We start from the raw sequence: 23,419 nt of genomic DNA, 5'->3' as shown, positions 1-23,419 counted from the left end.
CACAGAGATCTGCCTATCTTTGTCTCCCACTTGCTGGGTTTAAAGGTGTGTGTGCCTGCATGTCTGGCCCAATCACTATTTTAAAAACTATGTTTAGAGATCTATTATTTTCCATGCAGCCCAGGTTTAGAAGTAGAGATTGGTCATCCATTACCATCTATCTTGGCAAGTGTAAATTATGTAATTTAGAGCTGTTAACCATACCTGCCATTAGAGCCGGGCTCCAGAATTTATCCTCATGGTCTTGAGTTTACTGTTTACTGAGCTCCCTTGAGTAAAAGCCCCCCTCCCTCTGTTTGGCTGTCACATGGCAGCATCTGCGGCTTCCTGCCTACCTTCTGGCAATGCCGGGTCAGAGGAGGAGCTTGGTGAGTATTGCGTGGGGATGTGCCTGGGACTTTCTTGGAAGGGACCCTGCGTCACTTCCATTTCATTACTCTGAGATCTAGCAGCCATTTGATAAATACATGATGACTGAAATAATACACAAGACGCGATTTGACTAAAAGGTACCCAAGTTATCTATAAAACAGGAGTTGAAAGATCTTCATCATGAAGATTGAAAGAAACAATGTTCATAAACATACAAAGGGCAGAGTTGTGTCCATTGTACACTGGGACTTATTATTCCCTTCCCCCTTATTATAGATGCTTTTAAAGCAGTTTCCAGTTTGAAGCAACAGGGCTCTTGGGTCTACACTAACTGAGCATTATGGTTGTGCCCATGTCACTGGACCTAGACAGGGCCAGTCTACAATACTAGCTTCACACCTTCCTGAACTTTTGGCGAACTGACACTTTCTCACTATAGTACGGTATTTTCTACCGACAACCTTCCTGGCTTAGGGCCACTGTTCTAGTTAGGTTTCTGTTGCTGTGATAAACACCCACCCAAACTGGCATGGGGATGGAAAGGGTTTATTCGGCTTATATTTCCACATCATCAACGAAAGTCAAGACAGGGACCGAAGCAGAAACCACTGAGGAACACTGCTCACTGGCTTGTTTTCTCTGGCTTGCTCAGCTACCTTCCTCATACAGCCCAGGCCCCTCTGCCTAGGAGTGGCACCGCCCACAGTGGGCTGGGCCCTCTTGCATCAAAAGGCAACTATGAAAAATGCCCCACAGACATGCCCACAGGCCAGTCTGATGGAGGCAGTTCTTCAGTTGAGATTCTTAGCTTGTCTGGGCTTGTCTCAAGTTGACAAAAATTATGAAATCAGCTTAGTGTGAAATTAGGATAGCCATCTTATATTAATCAAATGAAAATGTACAAAATTCTCAAAGAATCAATAAATATTAAATTATATATCCATTCTGCCTTTCTTTTTGACAGTGTCAGCATAGTGTATCTTTCTCACCCCTTTAAGTTTTATTTTTATATTTAAATTGAGATTCTAGTAGACAGCGTATAGTTGGATTCCTTAAGTAAGTTCAGACTACCTCTGTCTTTTAGTGTGTTTAATTTAGCCACTCACATTCAAAGTGGTTATTCATACAGTTGAACTAAGCTCTCCCAACTGTTTTCCATGGCTTGCCTTTATTCTCTTCAGGGACTGGATCATAGGTGTGGGTCTTCTGACCGCGGGGTTGGCGCCATACAGAATTGCACTCATGACGTGACTCCTTTCGTGATTTGATGGTCGGGAATGAAACGCAGGCTGGAGGAAGCTGTGCATTTTCAGTTTCCGATGAGCTGCAGTTAAGTTGGTGGAAAGAGCTAGTCTGTGTCCCAGGTCAGTGAACTCGGAGAAGGAGACACTCTCTTGGACGATCCTCCCTAGCACTCCCACCGGGAGGTGGAGCTGGTGCGACTTTTCTGAGCACAGACCTTCACTTCTAGGCGATGTCCTCTAGGTGGCGCCATTGCTACCTCGCTCAGGCAGGCTCTGCCACCTGATCGCAAGGAGCCAGGGACACTTAGGGAACTCTTCTACTAAGGAATTCTTGGTTCACGCTCCTCTCAAATATCAAATTCCAGGCCCTTGCTACTTGTGTGTTCTTTACCCACCTGGAACCGACCGCTCTCTCATTTGGGCTGCCTGCTTTTTCAACTACTTCAACTCCTGTCTCCCGGGCCTTCCTCACACCCGACTCCTGCACAGGGAGCAGGGACGGCTCTCAAGACACTGCCCTGCCTTCTCCTGGGTCTTCCCTGAACACTCTGCTGTCAGTCTCCTCCCTTTTTTAGTCATTTATGTAAGCACTGCCACGTGCTGGGGTTTGCATCTTCGGGGCCCCTGTTTAGCAGCACTCAGGCCAGGTGGACGGTGACACCTAGGACGGTACCATCCAAGGCAGGCTCTCACAGCTCACTATGTAGCCCAGACTGGCCTTGAACTCTGGCCATCCTCCTGCCTTAGCCTCCCAGGTACTAGGACTTCAGACCAGTCCTTAGATAAATACCATTTTTGGTATTTAAGGCTAAGAAAATTTTTGACAAGCTGGACTAAATCTCAGGCCCCTGGGCTGACGGCCCACTCACTCGAATTGCCCCCAAAGTCACACAGTTAGTCATTCCCCCTTTATTAAAAAACAAAATTGAAATTAGGCCGTTAGCAACCCCATTTCCAGAAAAAAATCAAGTTCTAGAAAAGCCAATGAGTCCATTCCTCATAGAAAAGATGTCTGGGGCTGAGACAATAATGACTAACCTCCTCAGGCAACAATTCATTTTTAAAAGTCCTCTTATTTAATTGTTTTCCTTTGGTGGACTTTACAACATTTAACTGCTCTAAAAAGAAATTTCCAGGGCTGCTGAGATGGCTCAGTGACTAAGAGCATTGGCTGCTCTTGGAGAGGACCCAGGGTTGATTCCCAGCGCCCACATGGTGGCTCACAAACATCAGTAACTCCAGTCCCAGGGTATCTGATGCCCTCTTCTGATTTCTGAGGGCACCAGGCATGCACATGGTGCATGTACATACACTCATATGCGTAAAATAAAATATGCATGTACATACACTCATGTGCGTAAAATAAAATAAAATTTAAAAAACAGAAGGTATTTCCAGTGATATTTAAGGACAGACTCTGGAGTTGTAGCAGCCAAGGATGTACAAAGGTTGGGTGGAGTGGCCCCGGGACTGTCCCCTGCCACACTCTGGCTGGTGAACAGCACGCACTACTTCATCCCAGATGATTTGAAAGGCACACACTTCACTCAGATCAGCTTCTTCCTGCTCACACAGACCGGGTTCCTAAAGCATCCAACGAAACCCATTTTTCTCCCTACGCAGCGTCCATCTTTGATAAAAGGACGTCATTTCATCGGAAGGATGAGCAAAAGAGCAAACTGGAAAAAAAAATGAGCAAATGCACACGGCATGAGAGATGAACCGAGGGAGGCGGAGGGTTCTGACCTCAGTCAGGTACGGATTTGTCTCTTACAGCACCTGGCCAGGAAGCTTACACTATCGTCATAAAAGTGGGGTGCATCAGGCTTTGAGACCAAGGAGCTTCATAAGCAGGGAGAAGACTCGGCTCTCTGGACTTATTTTCTAGTTGTTCTATGAACATCCCAGGACAGGGGCCTTTGGGGGGGGCGGAATTTTACCTCTTGATTTGGGGAATGTTTTAGTATCTGAAGATTATGCTGTGAAATTCCTCTAGCTAGAGTCCTAAGAGGAAAAGCGGGCACCTCACTGCAGGGGGGTAACTTCCATGACACAGCCTTCCTGTATTGCCACACCAGGGAGTGGTCGCACCTACCGCACTCTTTCTGCTGACTGTGGGACAGGCTTTCTGCTGACTGACTGTGGGACAGGCTTTCTGCTGATTGACAGTGGGACAGGCTAACTCAACTCCTCACACTTTCCCTAAGGCTTTAGTTGTTTCACACGAAGCAAAGGGAGAGAGGATAATGGCGGTGGGGCACCATTTGCAGGGCGGAAGGCACAAAGCCCTGCGGTGACAGGTCAAGGACTCAGGGGACGCCAAGGACCAGACTGCTTCTGCTTCCACTTAAGTGTCCTTACAGATCAAGAACGTGCTTGGGGGTGGATTGGGGAGTAGGAGGAAGGGGCGCCTGGAATGGGAAGTCCTTCAGTTGGGGGAATATGGCTTCCCCCCTGCTTTCAAGGCATTCATTTGACGAAGCCCCAATTTAAAGTCTGACTGCATTCAAAGGTGAGAGCAAGCCCACATTTGCTCTAGGAAGGGGTCTACCTCCATCTTCTCTCTTCTGCTTCATCCGGTGCCCTGCTTGACTGAAGACTGGAGAAGGGAGCAGGTATCGTGGGAGGCTCCACCATGAGGAGGCCGCCATCCTCACAGAGGAATGCTGCACTCTCAGACAGAGCCCCAGGCCTCAAACGGTGTTCAGACATTAGCAAGGATTCACCAAGAGCTTAGAGAGAGGGAGAGGATTCTGCTTTCCTCTGCCCTCACCCCAGATCTGGCTGTTCTCCCCATCCTTTCACACCCCCTCCCGCCCTCCTAATGACTGGTCCTCCTCAGAGCTCTGCTTTTCTCTTGGTCTGTTGTAAGGGTGACAGGCCTCGGGGCACTTCCCATGACATTCTGCATAGCGATTCAGCTTTTTAATTATATTTCACAGTTTGTGATTATGCCTTCCCCCTTCTCACGTAGAACAGAAGCAGCATGGCGGCTGGGAGGGGATGGAGGAGGCATTCCTACACGAAGACACCAAGCTGTTGGCTCCATCATGTTCTAATTATATTGTCATCAGAGACCTGCGGATCTCCCCAGTGTCCCCTGATGTCACACAAAGGCGACAGCTATACCAGCAGGAAGAATTCAGTGAGGCTTAGAATGATGCCTCCAGAACCTCAGGCATGGTAGTCAGCCAGTCAAGCGGGGCTAGGCCGTCGTTTGGGAACCCCGCCTACTTTCAAGTTGTCGAGGCTTCCACAGGCTTCCACAGGCCCTTTCACACGGCAGAGGCAGCTGACCAAGAAAGAGCTCCTGCAGGAGAGCTAGATGAAGAACATATGCCTCTAAGTATTAACAACACACACACACACACACACACACACACACACACACACACACACACACCTAGGAGAGTAGACTGCTAATAAATTTTAAGGATAATGACGGGAATTCGGGTGTGTGTCCTTCCCACTCTTACGCATTGAGAGCTTGTCTCCATAATAAAAGAGCAAGTGTGAGGAGATGATGGTATGCTTGGGACTAGAGAGGGTGAAGCATTGTTACAGTTTCCACTAAGCCTAGAAAACACGTGCTATAGTCTGGCCGGTGTATTCGAGGCTTTGTTGCAGAGTGATACTGCGGGAAGCTGGTGGGTCCTTTAAGATGGAAAAGGCCTAGCGGTATTGAGGTCACGCCTCGGAGTGGGAATGTGGAGCTTCAAATCCCTTCTCCTTTCTTCTCCTGCTCCCTGGATGGTGACATGAGTAATTTTTCTCCAGCATGAATCTCAGGATTGCCTCGGGTATTCGGCAATAGTAACAGAGATCTAAGACTTAGAGAGACATTTCACATCGACTTCCATGCCTTTTCTGCCTAATCTACAATAACTAAAAAGCAAAAGTCACAGTCTACCATCACATTCAGAGTGAATTATGAAAACAAAATCCAACATTAAAATATTGAATAAAATAACAAGTCGTATTAAAATAAAGTGCAAATAAACATCCCCTGCCCCAAGACCTCAATGTGAAACTTATGGGCTGTTTCATGGAGTGACCACCAGGGGGTGCTACAGTGTAGCGTTTGGAGGAACAAGGCCCTAAGAGAAAGATTCCAGCTTGTCAGCGGGACCCAGGAAAGTGAGCCCAGGAGGGTCACGCTCATTACCACATCCCTGCAGATTTGCGACCATGTTTTTCGGCAGGTCTGCTTGGCCTGCTGAGGAACATGACCGGCTGCAGGGGCAGAGCTGTTAAGAGCAGGCAGGTGTGAGGCTATGTTGGCACCTAAGTGTGGCATCTCAGAATCTCTGGGTGCAGCTGGTCAGAGCCGACAGCTTCCACAGCCATTCTGCCAGGACAGGACGGGGAGTTCATCTGAGCTGCCCTGCTGCGATAAATTTTCAATACGTCCTTAAGACATATTCAGCACTTCCAGAAAAATAATTTACTCTAGCAACTGAACTGGCTAGACCAGCCAAACTGCTGCTTATGTATAAAGAGTCAGCATCCCTTATCCGAAACGCTTGGGAACGGAAATGCTTCTGATTTTTTTCTTCAGAATTCGGCATGTTTTTACCGTGTACATAATGAGTTACCGCAGGGATGGGATCCGAGTCTGAACACGGAGTTCATTTAAGTTTCCTATGCACTCTTGAAGCATAGGACAGAGGTAATCTTATACAATATTTTAAAAGTGCAACTGGTCTTAGGAGCTCCAGTGTGGCATGTCACACTTGTGCCCTGTCAGGCCTCAAAAGGTTTCAGGTGTTGAAACATTTCAGATTTCAAACCAGGGATGCTCGACTTGTATACTGACATCTAAGGTCCAGGCTTCCTGTTCACTCCACACATCTCATACATGTCTAATCCCTTCCCGAGAGCAGAACTCTTAAGGTGGGTTTTGTAGATTTCCTTGCACTCACAAAAGATCGTTCTCAAGGATTTCCACAAAGCACCTCTACCATTAACTCTCTCCATCCTCACAATGACCCCAGAAAGAGGTCATTTTTCAACCAGAAGTGGAGAGAGCCACAACTCAGTACGGGGGACAGAAGGATGCATCCAGGGGAAGGCACACAAGGACCAGGTTGCTGTGGCCATCAGGGACAATGTTGGGCACATGGAGAGCAGGGAGGGACCTGTTTAGTTTCCCAGAGGCACAGGTGGCATTTCTACTGGCCAGCACGGTCCCTTTTCATTCCACTACACTTTGCCACTCAATACATTATGGCAGTTGCTTTATCAGATATCCTGCATGTCAGATATTTATTTATATTATGATTCATAACAACAGCAAAACTGCAGTGATGAAGTAGCAATGAAATAATTCTGTGGTTGGGGGTCACCACAACACGCGGGCCTGGATTAAAGCGTGGCAGCATCAGGAAGGCTGAGAGCATCTGCTTTCTGGACTACAAGAGGTGTATGGTCTATGCTCTATGAACTTATAACTGAGTGCACGAACACAGACTCCGTTTGTGGCTGGCTACAGTGACCAAGCTTTCTTGTGGCTGGGCTGTTCCCACATGGGGACAGGGTATCTAATTTCCCACAGGAGTGACCTAAGTCCTTGAGTCTTCAGAGAGCCCCAGCATTGGAGGTTTCATTGGTCACTCCATGTCTGAGCTCTGGGTTCCATTTACTAATGGCAGACCACGTACAGCACCCAATGAGCTGTGGAAGCCAACGATGACATCAGTTAAAGATTCTGCCCATTTGCTTCCCGACCATGCCACCCCCATCCCAAACCCCACCCATTTTCTCCTGGGGTTTATCTAGACGAAGAAGAGTGACTGGAAAGACAGAAAAGGCCACCCACGTGGCTTGGATGGTGAAATCCCACGGATTGCTTTAGAGGCCTGTCTGGAGTTCCGGTTGTGATTTACTGAAAAGCCAATGAAAATCACGTCCACCATCCATCCCGTTGACTGACATGTCAGGCCTGGGCAGCCCCAGCGGTGGGGACTGATGGAGATGCCTACACATCATCTACTAGCCCCTACTGAGCCTTGTGCATGCCGTGGAGGATACAACTGTGGTCAACAAGGAGGTTTTCTGGGGCAGAGGACTGTAAAACTATGTGAGTAGACCCTTAATTCTGGCCCAGGGGTATCATACTTGCTATGGTGTCACCAAGTTCAACCTGTCAAACACAATAAGAACTTTCAAAGACTCTCTCGGTGCCTTGGGGAGTGTTTACCCATATGAGATAATCATCAAGGCTTTGGTGTGACTCTGAGGAGGCTGTGTGAAAGGAGAGAGTGTCACAGTGTTGCTGTAGATATCGTGCTGTATAAATAAAATGCTGATCGGCCAGTAGCCAGGCAGGAAGTGTAGGCGGGACAAGGAGAGAGGAGAATTCTGGGAAGTGGAAGGCTGAGGCAGAGAGATGGTGCCAGCTGCCGCCATGAGAAAATGTTAAGATACCGGTAAGCCACGAGCTACGTGGCAACTTATAGACTAATAGAAATGGGTTGATTTAAGATATAAGAACAGTTAGCAAGAAGCCTGCCACAGCCATACAGTTTGTAAGCAATATAAGTCTCTGTGTGTTTACTTGGTTGGGTCTGAACGGCTGCGGGACTGGCGGGTAAGAGAGATTTGTCCTGACTGTGGGCCAGGCAGAAAAACTCTAGCTACGCAGTGTCACTGTGGTCACCCACCTCAGCAAACACCCTACCTCCTCTTCTACCGAAGACTCGACAGTCCACGAAAAATCTGCATCCTACCAGAGACAATCTCCCACTGCTGCAAACCAAACATCTCATACTCACTACAGAGAGGTACATCTCCCCGACACATCGAAAACGCATTTGTAACTTTTATGATTTGTAGATGCTTGGCACTCTTCATTGACACCAATATGACCAGTCCAGAAAGATGGGAAATCGAAATTGGTCATTCATTGCTGGGGTGAAAATCTTTAGCTGGGGAGGAGGCTGGGGTGAAAAGGAATGTTTTTGCAGCTCTCCAAACACCATGTTGTCCCTCAAGACAATGGGTCAGGAAGTTACTCTGTACCGAAAGCTTTAAGCAAAAAGAAAAAAGACTGAGGGGAAAAGGGCAGGTTGAGCTGATCCACCAGAGGGCGTTGGGGGGGGGGCAGGGCAAAGAACCACCCTACAGTGCAGCGCAGGTGATTTCGGAAGAAGTCCGTGGACACTGTGCAACGTAATGTCTGTTGTTTTGTCTTGAAATTAGCTAGAGTTCTAGGCACTTCACTCTTATTTGGGAGGCCTTGATACCATAGTATTACCACTTCCTATTTACACATGCCAGAGGACCCTCATGTGGAGCTCAGAATGTTCACCCCTCATTAGGACTTGGGTGTGGTTGATCCTCTAAAACTGTAAAGTGGGGCCTTGAAAAAGAATTCATGTCTGTCTGTCCCACAGGAACAGATTATCGCTGGAGAGAGCAGGTTAGCATAAGACGTTTCAGTTGTTTGCCCCGCCCCCTTCCTTCCAAATGCTCGCTTGCCCCGTGTGGTAGTTTGCATGTCATTATAGCCCCCACAGGCCCACAGGGAGTGGCACCATTAGGAGGTGTGGCTTTGTTGGAGTGGGTGTGGCCTTGTTGTAGGAAGTGTGCCACTGTGGGGGCGGGGTTTGAGGTTTCCTATGCTCAGGATACAGCCTAGGGTCTCAGTCAACTTCCTGTTGCCTGTAAGCCAAGATGCAGCCACCCCTAGTTTGCCTGCAGGCTGCCATGCTCCCCACCAGGATGATAATAAACTAAACCTCTGAAACTGTAAGCCAGCCACCGCAATTAAATGTTTCCTTTACAAGAGTTGCCATGGTGTCTCTTCACAGCGATAGAAACTCCAATGAGGACACCCTGCTCCCTCTCTTCCACATGCCGGCGCGCCCTTCTGCTTTACACCATGAGGTGATGCAGCCTGAGGCCCTCACCAGAAGCCCAGTAGGTGCTAGGGCCACACTCTCAGGTTTTCAGTCTCTAGAACTGTGAGGCAAAATAACTTTTTTTTTCCTAAATAAACTACCCATTCTTGGATGTTTCATGACAGCAACAGCAACAACAAAAACAGGCATCATATTCAAATCTCTAAAATAAATGCTCATTTTCACCCTCGAGCACCCAGATGACCCCAGACATCTGCTGACAAGAAACCGACATTCTGCATTTCTAGAGAACCAGTGTTCAGTGAAGATCCTTCTCCAGCCCATGCTGTTGGGCCCGCCCAGTGCAGTTCCCACCAGTAGCCAAGGACGATGACACTGAGGTCCCGTCTCCTTGTGTCCTCAGTCAAAACACCAGAATGAACCCATCTCCTTTTGAAAACGCAAAGAAGCGCACACTGTCTTCTCCAAACATTTCCTCTTTGTGTGTATCCTTTTCTTTCTTTTCCTGCCCGCTTTTCTCTTTTGTAATCAAGGTTATTTACTCTTCCTTTTGGACTAGCTTCTTTGACTAGTTTTGGGCTCCTGGAATACTCTAGAATGCTGTAGGAGATTCCATATGACAAGCAAGACTCGACTCTATCTCCAAACCCTAATTCTCGCACACACTTCCAATGACCATCAGCTCCAGCGCCCAAGTAGCTGGGGAGACCCCAGCATTCTCAGCCACGGCCGGCCTCACCTTTCCAAAGAAGTGCTGGGTGGACACGGCCAGGGCGTCGAAGCCACGGATGGCCCTCTTCAGCTCCCCTCGAGCCAGGCCCAGCTGCCTGGCCTGCCACTCACACCTGTCCCTCAGTCGCTGGGCCAGCTGCCGCTCCGCCTCTCGGGCCTGCAGGTCAGGCTTGGGTGCGAACCCATTCCGAGGAGCAGTGGTCCTCTGCTTCGGGTACCCTATGAAGAAAGAAAGCGTCACTTGGAACATTCCGTTCAACTGCAGCCTCTCACAGGAGCTCCCTAGACCCACGGGGCAGGGAAGGAATTACCCACAGTTTGCCATTTCAAGTATTAAACAGACAAAACAGGCTGGGACTTACACCATTTACTCGGTTTACTGGTTTTAAGTGCAAAGTTTATGCTTAGAACTAACAAACACATCACCAAATTTCTTTTCAGCTTCTGCCATTTCTTTAGGCCTGCTAGGGGAGAAGGAAGCCAGAGGGTCTTCTTTCTTTCTTTCTTTCTTTCTTTCTTTCTTTCTTTTTTTTTTGATTATTTATCTTTTTTTATTTTATTTTTCTTTATTAAGAAATTTTCTACTCACTCCTCATGCTATCCACAGACCCCCCTTTTTCTTGTTTCTTAAAGGGGATTTTTTTAAAAAATGATAAACTTTATTTAAAAGCCTTGGAAATAAATAAAAGCATCAAACAGCAAAACCAATCAGACCCACAGCTTGTACCGTAATGAACTTACAGTTAGAATTGGCATTCGAAACAGAAGCTCTGGGGCTTCACATTAAATTTTACACTGTCTGTATTGAATCTGCTTTATGTACTTACTGCCCTTAGACAAATGTCTCCTGGGAAATCAATCCAGCATCAACTCGGGTAGAAGTCAGGCTTCTGAGGAGGTAACGGCTCCTTCCTTAGTACCAGAGAGTGACGCTACAAGACCCTTCCTGCCCTTTCCAGGGCCTCTCTTGTGACCTTGTTCTTCAGTGTCAAGGTGATAACCTCTATTTGGGGGCTGGGGGAGCTTAGTTCCTATTGTACCAATGTCTTGGGGGGTCCCCCAGTGTGACTTCACATCATGCCCACAGCTACAGTATTGGTCCAAGCCCCCCATCAACTCCTCACTGCTTCTTCATTACAAGTAGAATGATCTTTCCAGAGATGCGAGGTGGTTCATCATTGCAGGAAGCCATCGTCTGTTCCTATCACAGTGTGCATCCCACCCGCAAAGCTCCTGTGAGTGGTGTGGCTCACAGAATGAACCAGACGTTTGCCAGGGTCCGAGGGAAGGGTTAGGGAGGTACAGGAGAAGAGCATTTTAGGCTGAAGTTTGAAGAAGGTAAGACTCTGGGAAAGAGCTCAGTGGAGAGAAGGCCATCATGGCCAGCGGCCCATGGGCCACCATCCCTCCACTGAGGCACAGAGACACACTGTCCCCACAGGCAGCCAGAGAGCCTGCAGGTGGCCATGACCTGACAACTCAGACATGATCTTCCTGTATTCAGGCAGATGACCCTGGGTCACCTCGAGTTATTCGGGGGCTCTTTCCTTCTCTTCTGACTTTTACTTCCTCTCCAAGACCCCAGGGTCAAGATACAAACCCCAAACCCAGTGTCTGACACACGGAGACACAGAGGAAGGTGGACTGTGAGAGCAGCCTCATCCAGAGGCTGACTTCGCAGCAGACACGATAATATTAATGGAATCGACTCCTTAACAAGTCATCAGACACTGAAGTGGGCCTCACAGGTGACACACCTTAATTTCTGGGACTTAGGTGGAATTGCTCCTCAATATAATATAGGAACTCAAGCAGGACAGGAACCTGGAGGCAGGAGCTGATGCAGAGGCCATGGAGGGGTGCTACTTACTGGCTTGCTCCCAATGGCTTGCTCAGCCTGCTTTCTTATAGAACCCAGGACCAGCAGCCCAGGGATGGCACCACCCACAATGGGCTGGGCCCTCCACCATCAATCACTAATTAAGAAATATCTTACAGCTGGATCTTATGGAAGCCTTCTCTCAAGTGAGGTTCCTCCTTTGCAGTGACTCCAGCTTATGTCAAGTTGACATAAAACCAGCCAGCATTGCTATCATTAGGTTAAAAAAATTAATACTACTGTTGAAAGTTACTTTTAAACTGGTATTATTACTACATTGTTTTTATTCATGTACTCAATGCTCTGGTATTCAACTGAATGCATGCAGTCAGCTCACATTTCTCCTCTGGGGGGTCACCCAGCAATGGACACCCTTGGCCAAGTCAGAGGCTCCCCTGAGAAGCTAACTTTTGGAATCAACACAATAAGCTTAGCAACGTTGTGACACTAAGTGACGCAGTGAAGCAGTCCTTGTTTAGGACTCCTTGTTGGCTGTACCATAATTCTCAGTCACTGTCAAGGCCTGGCCGAAGCCAGCCCAGTCCAGAGCTTCCCCATTAGGAGGGAAGCGCTGAGAAATGAGGCCGGCTATGGAGTTCGCTGTCGCTTCAGTTGAAGAGGGTTTGTGATGGTGAATCTCAATGGTCACCTTGGCTGCACAAATTTACAATTATATCAGTATCGTGCAAGGGTCCTTACCTCTACATTAGCAATGTTCAAAGAACTATATGAGCACCGACTTGCCATGACCTACAGACAGCTAATTTTATATGCTTCTTGCTAGGATTTTATATGCTTCGTGCTAGTATTTTTAAGGTCCCAAATACTTAATTCTTGTTATTAAATGTTTTCTCTGTGTCTGGTATCCTGTAAGGTCCAGTGGGTGAACAAGGAATCAGGCTCATCTGTGCTCTTTTGCCAATCCAGAAGAGTATCCCAGGTCCTCAGGCTCCTCTCTACCCAGGGTGCTTCCCATTTCCTCGTATGTGGGGCTAATCTGTGTCTCCAGCACCACCTCCCAGGGTTAGGAGCTTGCCCTAAATCTAGACTACATTCCCATTGTCCAAATCCTGACCCAGCCACAGTTTCTTTCAAGCTATCCCGCCGGCTGCGTAAATCAGGTTAGGGCAGAAGTAATGTATGCAGACCACAATGACATGTGACAGCTTAGCCCCCTGGGGGAAGCCAGTAACTGGACATCAGCACAAAGGTGAACGTCAACGGTCGTTTGCGTGCGAAGGCTGAGCTTCCACCAGTTTGCGTGCGGAGGCTAAGCACTGGGGAGGACCCGGTGTTGGAAAATGGAAAGCAAATATTAAAAATTCATTTGCAGCATCTGGTCACTACCCAGAGGAATGCCGTAGACGGAACAGGGCGATTTAATTGGATCCGGGAAGCTTATCGGACGTAGCAACAGAGCTGTGCTGGGGCCCGCACATTGATAATAGACGGAAGGCCATGACCTTCACACTTGTAAACAAGGTGGAAGCAAGGACTGGACACGGCTTTGATTGCCCCTCAGCTGGAGGGAAAGTCCTCTGTGAACCTGGTCACTGTCCTAGCAGAGGTGTATCCCAAGGGCATATGAGTAGGGTTCTTTGTGAGCTTGAAGACAGCTTTACTTTTACGAACGTAAACACAGGTCAGATTTTGTGAGACGGAGCACTGTTTTCCTACTTAGCACTGGCAGTTGTTCGCTGGGAGTGGCCTAGTGTGCCGGCTGGCTTTTGTCATCTCCACACAAACCAGAATAACGCAGGGACAAGGGAACTTGTTTGAGGGACTGCCTCCATCCGATTGGCCTGTGGTCATCAGGCCTGTGGGATATTTGACTGCCATTTTGCCCGAATTTAATTAATCACCCCTGACCTCTGAGGAGGAGGGAGGGGCTGGGGTCGAGTGAACAATCAATTCTACCTATACCCTGCACTTTCTAGGCATCCCTAAACTGCGGGGTCTAGAGAGTTTCTTGGACACATCTATAGAGGCCTCTCTAAAGCCGTGGGGACATGCGCTGTCACTGGGGAACTTTCCGGCTTCCATCCTAAGGACACTTCACGCAGATGCTCATCTGGGTCCTGTGTCTGATCCTCTGTAGCTCACTGGTAAGTGGAAGTAGGGCCTTCGCCGAAAGCCATGAGTAGACATGGGAGGCACTGGAGAGGAGGAGGAACTAAAAACCCTCACGCACTACCGCTGGGAATGCAAATGGCAAATTACTTTAGGAAACAATTTGGCACAATTTAAAGAAGTTAAGTGTAGTTGGATTTTTCTTTGGGCCTCCAGCTCAAACTTATTATTGATTATGAAAGCTCGGTCTTAGCTTAGGCTTGTTCTTAACCAATTCTTTTTTTTTTTTTTTTTTTTTTTTTTTTTGTGGTTTTTCGAGACAGGGTTTCTCTGTGTAGCTTTGCGCCTTTCCTGGAACTCGCTTTGGAGACCAGGCTGGCCTTGAACTCACAGAGATCCACCTGGCTCTGCCTCCCGAGTGCTGGGATTAAAGGCATGCGCCACCACCGCCCGGCCCTTAACCAATTCTTATAAGTTAAATTAACCCACATCTTTTCATCTATGTTCTTTTACATGGCTCAGTTATCTTTATTCATACTGCCCATCCTGCTTCCTCTCTGTCTGTCTGGTGACCCCACCTTCTTCTTCCCAGTGCTCTTTCTCTGTTCAGAAGTCCCACTTATCTCTCCAGCCTAGGTAGGCCATTCAGTTTTTTATTACACCAATCACAGTGACACATCTTCACAAAATGTACAAATATCCCACAGCAGTTAATCCTATCATTACTACATGAACCATACATCCAGTGTCTTAGTTAAGGGTTTTATTGCTGTGAACAGACACCATGACCACAGAAACTCTTAGAAAGGAAAACACTTAATTGGGGCTGTCTTACGATTTCAGAGGTTCAGTCTGCCAGCATCATGGTGGGATATGGCAACACGTAGGCAGACATGGTGCTGGAGAAGGAGCTGAGAGTTCTACATCCTGATCCACAGGCAGCAGAAGTGAAGACTGTCACACTGGGGGTGGCTTGAGCCTACCCCCATAGTGACACACTTCCTCCAACAAGGCCACGCCTCCTCACAGTGCCACTCCCTATGGACTCGTGTATTTGAACACTTGGTCTGCTGCTACTGCTGGTTGGGTAGGTCTAGGAGGTGTAGCCTTGTTGGGGGAAGTCATCACTGGGGGCTGGCTTTGAGGGTTTAAAGCCTCCCACCCTTCCCGGGGACTGCTCTCCAAGCTTCCTGATTACAGTAGGGGCTTGTGAGCTCCTGGCTTTCTGTTCCAGCCACCGTGCTGGCGGCTTGCTGCCCCACCATGACAGGCTCTGGAACCTAAGCCCTAATAAACTCCTTCTTCTGTAAGTTGGCCTGGCCACTACTGAGTCCTTGCACAGCTTCCCAGGACCTTCCATTTGGACCTGACTGGGGTGTCGAGGAAATGAAGAACATACAGACAGATGGACACACAGACAAAAAGTTGGGATTGGGTAGCCCGGGCTCTTGGCTAGAGAAACCAAAGTACCCCGGAAGCTCACTGTGTTTAATGTATAGAGAGGTGGGGTTATTACATCAGCTGGAAAAGGAGGCGAGTTTACCTAATCTCAGTGGGGACAGTCTCAGTAGGGGAACGGTCTGGGAACAGTCTGGGAACAGTCTGGGAACATCTCGGGGGAGAAAGCTACGGTGACCATTTTTTTCACACATTGTCTGCCTCTGAGACTAAGGCACTGAGACTGTGCCCACGTCAACAGCATGAATTGACTGGGAGCTTCACACACTCAGGACTTCCTCTGTTCCCTAGGGGTCATGCTGCTTTATCACGGCAACAGGAAAGTAACTATTACATTGGGGTATGCACCAAGGTGGGGGAAGGGGTTATTAAAGAAGACAGTAAAATAGCAACATATTACATGATTCCACATGTATGAAACTTTAGGAAACACAGACTACTGTGACAGAACAGAGCAGAGGTGGTGGGGAATGGGATGTGGTGGGCTATGCACATGGGCCTGACGAGATCACCAGGACGTTTTGGAAGAAGATGGATATGTGTGTTATCCTCATTGAAAGGTGGTAAAACCTCACGGGTAAGGGCACACATCAAACCTGACCAAGATGTACACTTTACATATAGGTGATTTAACATGTATTAATTATTAATTGTGTGGCATTTCATTGATATAAATATTTCAATATTTCAACTTTTAAAACATTCTTATATTTTGTGCATGGACTGGAAACAATCCAAAGCTAGATTTTATTACATACAGGCTGTTTTTCTCCCTTTTATGAAATGCTACTTGAGCTTAGACCTTCAAAGTGTGATTTTTTTTTCCCAACTGAATTATTTTTACAAGTTCTCATAAGAGCACATATTCCTTTGCAAAGAAATTCTCCCACATATACATGGCATAACCTCTTGTTTTTATAGGTAAAACTCATGCCCAAACAGGTTCCTCTGGTATCGGATGAGGAAAACCCAGCCTGTGTGTCAGGCTGGCACACACACATTGACGGCCATCTGAACGAACTCAGTGCCAAACCCAGGCCTCACAAAACAGCACGGACCGTGTGTGTAAGTACCTGGTGAGTGTGTAAGTACCTGGTGAGTGTGTAAGTACCTGGTGAGTATGTAAGTACCTGGTGAGTGTGTAAGTACCTGGTGAGTGTGTAAGTACCTGGTGAGTGTGTAAGTACCTGGTGAGTGAAGCTTGGTGGAAGAAGACGCTGCTCTCTTGGGAGACGAGACGGCAGGTTTGTTAGCGTCTGGGTCTTTCTGCGATTCTTTCTTCGTTCCTGCGTACAGTTTGTAAAGAGGAACAGAAAGAGAAAGGGGGTGGTTATGTGAGGCACCATAACACGAGCTGCTGTGGAAAAGGCAATGTAATAAAAGGCAAACAGGACAACAAGGAATCCCTGGGTCATTTGTTACCGTCAACGCCCCCGCCCCTTTGCCGGGGAGAATGATGACGCGCTTATTTATAACAAAGGGATTTAGTTCTAAGTGTGACCTGAAACGGGGCCATTGTCTCTGGTTTGATGAAAACAGCCCTTGCTCTGGTGGGCCCAGGACCCAGTGACCTCACACAATATCTAGGAATTAAAATTTCATTGCACTTAGGCACGAACTTGGTCTACTGAAGACAGGGAGGGATGGGATAGACACAAGTACCTGCTGAGCCACGGGGGTGGGGGGGGTGGGGGGGGTGGGAGGGTGGGGGAGTGGGAGGGGGGGTGGGGGGGTGGGGGGGGCAGGGGGTGGGAGGGGGGTGGGGTCTCAGCCGGCTCGAATTCATTTCCAGAGGTGACCTAGCCATCACTAGTCCCCTCGATTGCAGCTGAGCCTTCCTGGAACTACTCCAGCTGGCTCAGCAGGAGGGGTAGCCTGGGCACGGGTGTGCTCTAGGGGCACGTGCAGACGCCCCCAGAGGATGACTGAGGGTTCAGAGTGCCTTCCCCCTGACAGCTGAAGTCTGCTCATCCTCAGTGTTGCTAGGTAGACTGCCCTGTCCACCCATTCGTGCTCCCAGGGGACAGTGTGTGCACGAGTCACATTCTCCCGGCCCACGCCTCGCTGGCGCTGACAGGCCAGGCAGGTAATTACTGACAGACGCCAGAGGTCCTTGCACAGCAATCCTATGCGTGGCTTTGTTTAACAGCGATCAGGGCGAGCGTGTGAACGGACAGACACTGTGCCCACGTCTCTCCCTGGTATGCACTCTTCATTCACTTGGCAGAGCAGGCCTCCCCTGATGTTTAAACTATGCTTTGCTGATTCTCCCTCTTCAAACACTTTAATACCATCGTCTTTTACTGCCTGTAGTTTTAGGTTTTAACATGGCTGAATACATCCCCTCCACCACTGCTTCCCAGCTCTGAAGTCTTGAGAACATTATTAAAGGTTTGTATGTGTGCTCGCACACACACTGAAGGTCTACTGAGGCTGCAGGGGCTGACGTGGAGACCTTGAGAGCCCATCCACCATCCCCGCTCCTGACATCACAGGTAACAAACCCAGGGCTAGCCTCACCCTTCCGTCCCTGCCCTCTGCTTTTACTTTAGATCAACCAATAGGGAAAGAGACCAAGACTCCTGGGAACTAAGCAGGGAAGCACTAGCTGCCTCCAGAGTCCCCTAACATGTTTCCTGCTTTACAGGCAGTACTAAGTTAGTTAGTACTCATGAGTACTTAGCCTGAACAGCGGTTTCCATTCCACTCCCATGGAGCAGTCTACCACGCCAACTGGAAATTTAAGTACTGATAGTTTTGACTTTGAAATTCCACTTCTGCAAATCTCACTGTGGAACACTTCTCCAGGCATGCCAAATACATACTCAAAGACAGTACATTATTTACAACCATAAATACGTGAATACAGACAAAATTCACATTGAAGAATCCCTAAATAAATATATAGTCAAGCCATGGAGTGCCACACCGCCATTAAAAAGAATGAATTGGCTCCCTATTGTACCGAGATGGAAAGACATCCACAATAAATGCAAACGTTAGTTGTTGAATAGGATTAAGGTGTTGTCTCCTTATCACACAAAGGAGCGCGTGCATTAGGTAATCAGACTTCCAGGAGTGCTGAGTTCTAAGCGGTAGGATGAAATGGCTTGACTGTGGTGTGTGATGAGTGTGCATTGTTTCCATGTCGAGGCAATAGTAAAATGAGAGAGATCAACCTCAAGGTGCTCGGTAGTCTGTGTGGTGTGTGGAATGTCAGGAGGGCCTGGTCCCAGACTGTGCTAGGCTGAGGCTCATCCTGTCCAGCGTCTGCCTGGCCAGTAGACTATCCTGTTGGTTGGCTCTTTTCTCCTCCCCTAAGCCTCTGTCTCCTGTTGCCTCTCTAACAAAGGACTTCCCCCAGGCCTCTCTCAGCAGAGTAACTTGGGGCTCACATTCTCTCTGTTGTGGCTTGAGTATGAAGTGGCCACTGGAGGCTCCCAGGTCTGAACACGAGATCTTCGGCTTGGTGACATTGTTTTGGAGGACTTTGTCACCTTTAGGAGACAGAGCCAGGCTGGAGGAGGCTGGCTGCTAAGGATAGACCTTACCTGTTTCAGCCTGGCCCTCATACTGGCCCAAGCTTTTGCCTCTTTCTATGTGAGGTTCATGTGTTCTGTGTTTCTGTGGCTTCTTGTTTCCTGACTAGCTTCTTTGGTGGCTCCTTGTTTTGTTTTGTGGCCCAGCTTCTTTACTTTGGCAGGACACTAAATTTTTTTTTCTGCTTTAATGTGCACTGCTCAAAATTTCTTCCAATCAAACATTCTCTTTAACTCAAAGTTTTAATGTGATATTCACTTCACCCTTAGATGCAAAGGGATTTCTCTTTTGGATTCCTGGGCTGCTAACGACAGCCTGATGCTATGATAAATCTCAGCCTTTTTTTGTAGGTGATCTGTTTTACTCTCTTGCAAAGCTCTTAGTGCCTCTTATTCTCACTCTGGTGTGTCTGGTTGCCTTTTTTAAGTCGATTATGCAGGTGTCTAGCAGACCCCTTTAACCCACATCCTATGGCTCTGAGACATTTTTCTTGATACATTGGTTTGATAATGTTGCTTCCTTTCCCTCTGATTTCTCATTTTATGGATGCCCTACTATCTGGGCTCTAACCTGTAGGTGATGTCTTACTTTGGACAGCTTCCATGTGCTCAGTCACATCCAAGACGGCCCAGTTAAACTAAGTGTCGCTTAAACCTTTTCCCTTTCCCCTCCCCAGCTCAGTGACTGTCCCCTGTGCCTACACCAGAGACACCGATCCTGCCTCTCTCTCCCCCTTTCTCATTTCTTTACACTCAGTAGAACACCATCTCTGAGATACACACATTTCCTCTCTTTCTCCAGCTAGTCCACCACCGCCCCCATTCACTGTAATTTCCAAACTCAGACTACAGCAGCCTCCCTCCTCTGCTGGTCTCTGACTGAATCCTGCCTCAGACCTCAGCACGGGGTGGGGGGGGGGGGGTGGGGGGGGGTGGTGGTGTTTCCAGGTGCTCTCACCAATCTCTGGTCCTCTCCCACATGGCTTGACAATTGAAGGCATTGCTTACCCACACACAGGTCCCATTAGACAATCATTCTATCTGAAACACCTACTTACTAAATATTTATAAATAAAAGGAGTTGGTTAATTTTGCTAAATAAGCATGTTTCTTTTCTCTGTGGAAGATGAAATCAACCTCGAGATGGGGTGATTCCTGACAACGTGGAGACTTCCTTGTGCTGGTTAGGGTTTGTCAACCTGATACACACTAGAGTCATTAGGAACTGGGAGCCCATGCTGAGAAAATCCCTCCATCAAGACTGGCCTGTGGGCAAGTCTGTGGTACATTTTCTTTTGATGATTGACATGAGCAGGGCCACCCCAGGCAGATGGTCCTGGGAGTTATAAGAGTGCAAGCTGAGCAAGCCATGGGGAGCAAGCTAACATAAGCATGCACCTACGGCCTCTGCTTCAGTTTCTGCCTCCGGGTTCCTGCCTTGAGTTCCTGCCTTGAGTTCCTGCCTTGACTTCCCTCAGTGATGGTGTGTGACCACCCGTAGGCTGCAGTGAACCTTTTCTCCCCAAGCTGTTTTTGGTCATGGAGCTTTATCACAGCAATAGAACCCTAAGACGCGGTTCCTGTTTTCTCCTTTTCATTCCCTCTCCATTCCCCTCCCCTCTTCATAATGAAGAGGCCTTCTCTGAGTGGGTAATGAGAAATCATTGTACACTCTCAAACCAAATGAGCAAAGCTCTGGAGAGCATGAGTTTGTGGGAAAAAAACATACTGGTTCTCCTGGGGATTCGAGACACTGCCCGATCTGTTAAATCCGAGAAAATTGTGTGGGGATTCAAGACACTGTCTGATCTATTAAATCCGAGAAAATGTGTGTAAGTTAGTGGTGGGAAATTGCTCACATTTTTGACACCAATACAAATAGTCCTTGGGGTTTTATTCCTTGGGGATGGTTTTAGTGAGGCAAACCCAGAATTTATCTGGTGATCTGCCTCATTTTACTTGGTAATTTACCTCTGAGATGAGTTTCTCTCTGGGAAAGAGAAGAGCCAGAGGGAGCCTTGCTGGGCAGGTAATGCTTGAGCTGGGCTGCAAGGAGGACTGGAGACTAGCAAAGAAGAAAGCCTGACCCGGAGAGTGAACATGTGAGTGCATGTGTGCCAAGGTCCACAGTCAAAGAGAGAATGAGTGTGCAGGGGGAGGAGCGGATAGCTCGTCTGCGCATCCAGCCCGAGTCACCCGATGGTGTTTAAGATCACTGGACCAAAGGAAATACCCTTCCTCTGTTTCCTTTTTAACATATCTGAACCTTCCCCCATGAAAATCCATTCTGAGGCAAAATAAGGCTGTTTTATGAAATAGAAACTGTTCGATACTGTACCTTTCAGTAAATGGGAAACTGGGATTGATGCTGCTAACGAATGAGATAATGATAAATGAAAACTAGAGCGTCACCAGGAAGCTACATTGCTCTTTGTCCCCTGGTGCTTTTCATAACTGAATTGGCCACCTAAGATTACAGATCAAGCCTCAGCCACCCACAGTACACACACACACACACACACACACACACACACACACACACACACCCCAAAGTAAACCCCACATCTTCCCTAAAATATTATAGACCATGGAAGAATAGGAAAAAATACACTTTTTTCTTCATTTTTATTACCATCCCTCCAGGCATAACCACAATGGGCCCACCGGATGGCATTATGGAAGACCTCTCTATGGATCTGTAGTGATTTTCTTAATAAAATACTATTATTTAATATACTATGATACTGACTTGTGAATAAAAAGCCAGAGCCCACAGAACGGCTACCCAGGTGGAGGAGTGGCCACCCAAATGCCATGGGCAGCTAGGAACAACACTGCCATCTCCTTCCTCCCCAGTTAGGGCAGAGTGGTTTTGTCATGTGTTCCTTTGTTTTTGTTTTATTGCTCCCATATACAGTATCACTGAGTTTACAAAGGCTATACCAGTGAAGTCGGTTTTTACCAAACGCTCTGTGAGTGATTTTCAACTCTATTGTATCCCGTGGCCCCGGTCCACCTTCCTTACCAAACAGCTGCCCACTGCAGACTTACATATGATGTGTGCATTAAGTCTACCATCAACTGAAGTTCAGTTGTTTGTACTAACGGTTCTTAGCAGTTCTGAGCAGTGTTGCTTTGGATAGGTGTGTACGTATCTCTGGTACACACGTCTGAGTTTCCCACAGCGCTCTAGTTCGCTTCTCCGTGGCTGTGATAAACACCATGACCAAAACCAACTTGGGGACAAAAGGGTTGATTTGACTGATGGGTCACAATCCATCATCACAGACTCAACACCAAGTCAGGAACTCAAGGCAGGAGCCTGGAGGCAGGAACTGAAGCAGGGAACAATGAGGAATGTTGGCTGGCTTCCCCTGGCTTGCTCAGCTACCCTTCTTACATCTCCCAAGCTCACCTGCCTAGGGATGGCACCGCTGAGGTAGGTTGGGCCCCCTCCACCAATCAGCAACCACGAAAACCTCCCACAGACAAGTCCAAGAGCCAATTTGATGGAGGCAATCCCTCAGTTGACAGTTTTCTACCCAGTGTGTCAAGTTGATAATGGCTGCTAACTGATGACAGGGACCCTATACTATAGGCTGTGACAAAAAGATGACCTTGTGCACGGTAAGGGCTGAGTATACTGCCAGGAATTACACGTGTGAAAAAAAAAACCCACTTGTTAATAATATTGTATTAGTTATGGCCAATATTTTTGTTTGTGTGTATGTGTACTCATTCATGTGTGTGCAGGTGCACACATGTGGGGTATACATGCATGCATGCATACAGAAGATAAGAGGCCAATATCAGATGTCATTCTACAGGAGCCGTTCACTTTGTCTTTTGAGATTTGGGCTGGCCAATTAGGCTAGGGTGGGTACCTAGTGACATTTAGGGATCTGCCTGTCTCTGCCTTCTCAGGGCTGGGATTACAAGCACGCACCGCCATGTCTGGATTTCTCATGTTCTGAAGATCAAACTGAGGTCCTCACGAGGCAAGCATTCAACTGTCCGAGCCATCTCCTCAGCCCTGTTACCAAAATGTTTTTAGAACCGGCTTTCTGACGCCCTTACTGATTTGTATGTTGAAACTCAATCTCCAATATGATGGTACTATGAAAGGCAGGGCTTGAGGAATTTTATGCCCTGCTGTTTATAAAGCATCTATTAGGGCATTTTAAAATAGGCTGAATAGCACTACCACAGAACTGAGCAAACCTGGCGTACTCAATCACAATTGATGAGGCTGGTGCTAGTCTC

At 47.8% G+C, this 23,419-nt stretch overlaps 1 protein-coding gene across 1 annotated transcript in view; it reads right to left on the bottom strand.

The window, feature by feature from the left end:
- Window positions 1-23,419, bottom strand: part of Mtus2 (microtubule associated scaffold protein 2) — a 245,831-nt gene that overhangs the window by 78,773 nt on the left and 143,639 nt on the right. Inside the window, exons 5-6 of the mRNA XM_059249359.1 lie at window positions 16,805-16,903; window positions 10,218-10,429 (exon numbers count right to left, since the gene is read on the bottom strand). Coding sequence (XP_059105342.1) covers window positions 10,218-10,429; window positions 16,805-16,903 — 311 coding nt within the window. The remainder of the gene's footprint in view (window positions 1-10,217; window positions 10,430-16,804; window positions 16,904-23,419) is intronic.

The sequence above is a fragment of the Peromyscus eremicus genome, chromosome 23 (genome assembly GCF_949786415.1).
Source record: "Peromyscus eremicus chromosome 23, PerEre_H2_v1, whole genome shotgun sequence".
Classification (NCBI taxonomy): domain Eukaryota; kingdom Metazoa; phylum Chordata; class Mammalia; order Rodentia; family Cricetidae; genus Peromyscus; species Peromyscus eremicus.
The sequence above is the reverse complement of the archived record's forward strand: the minus strand, read 5'-3'. Positions and strand labels throughout refer to the sequence as shown.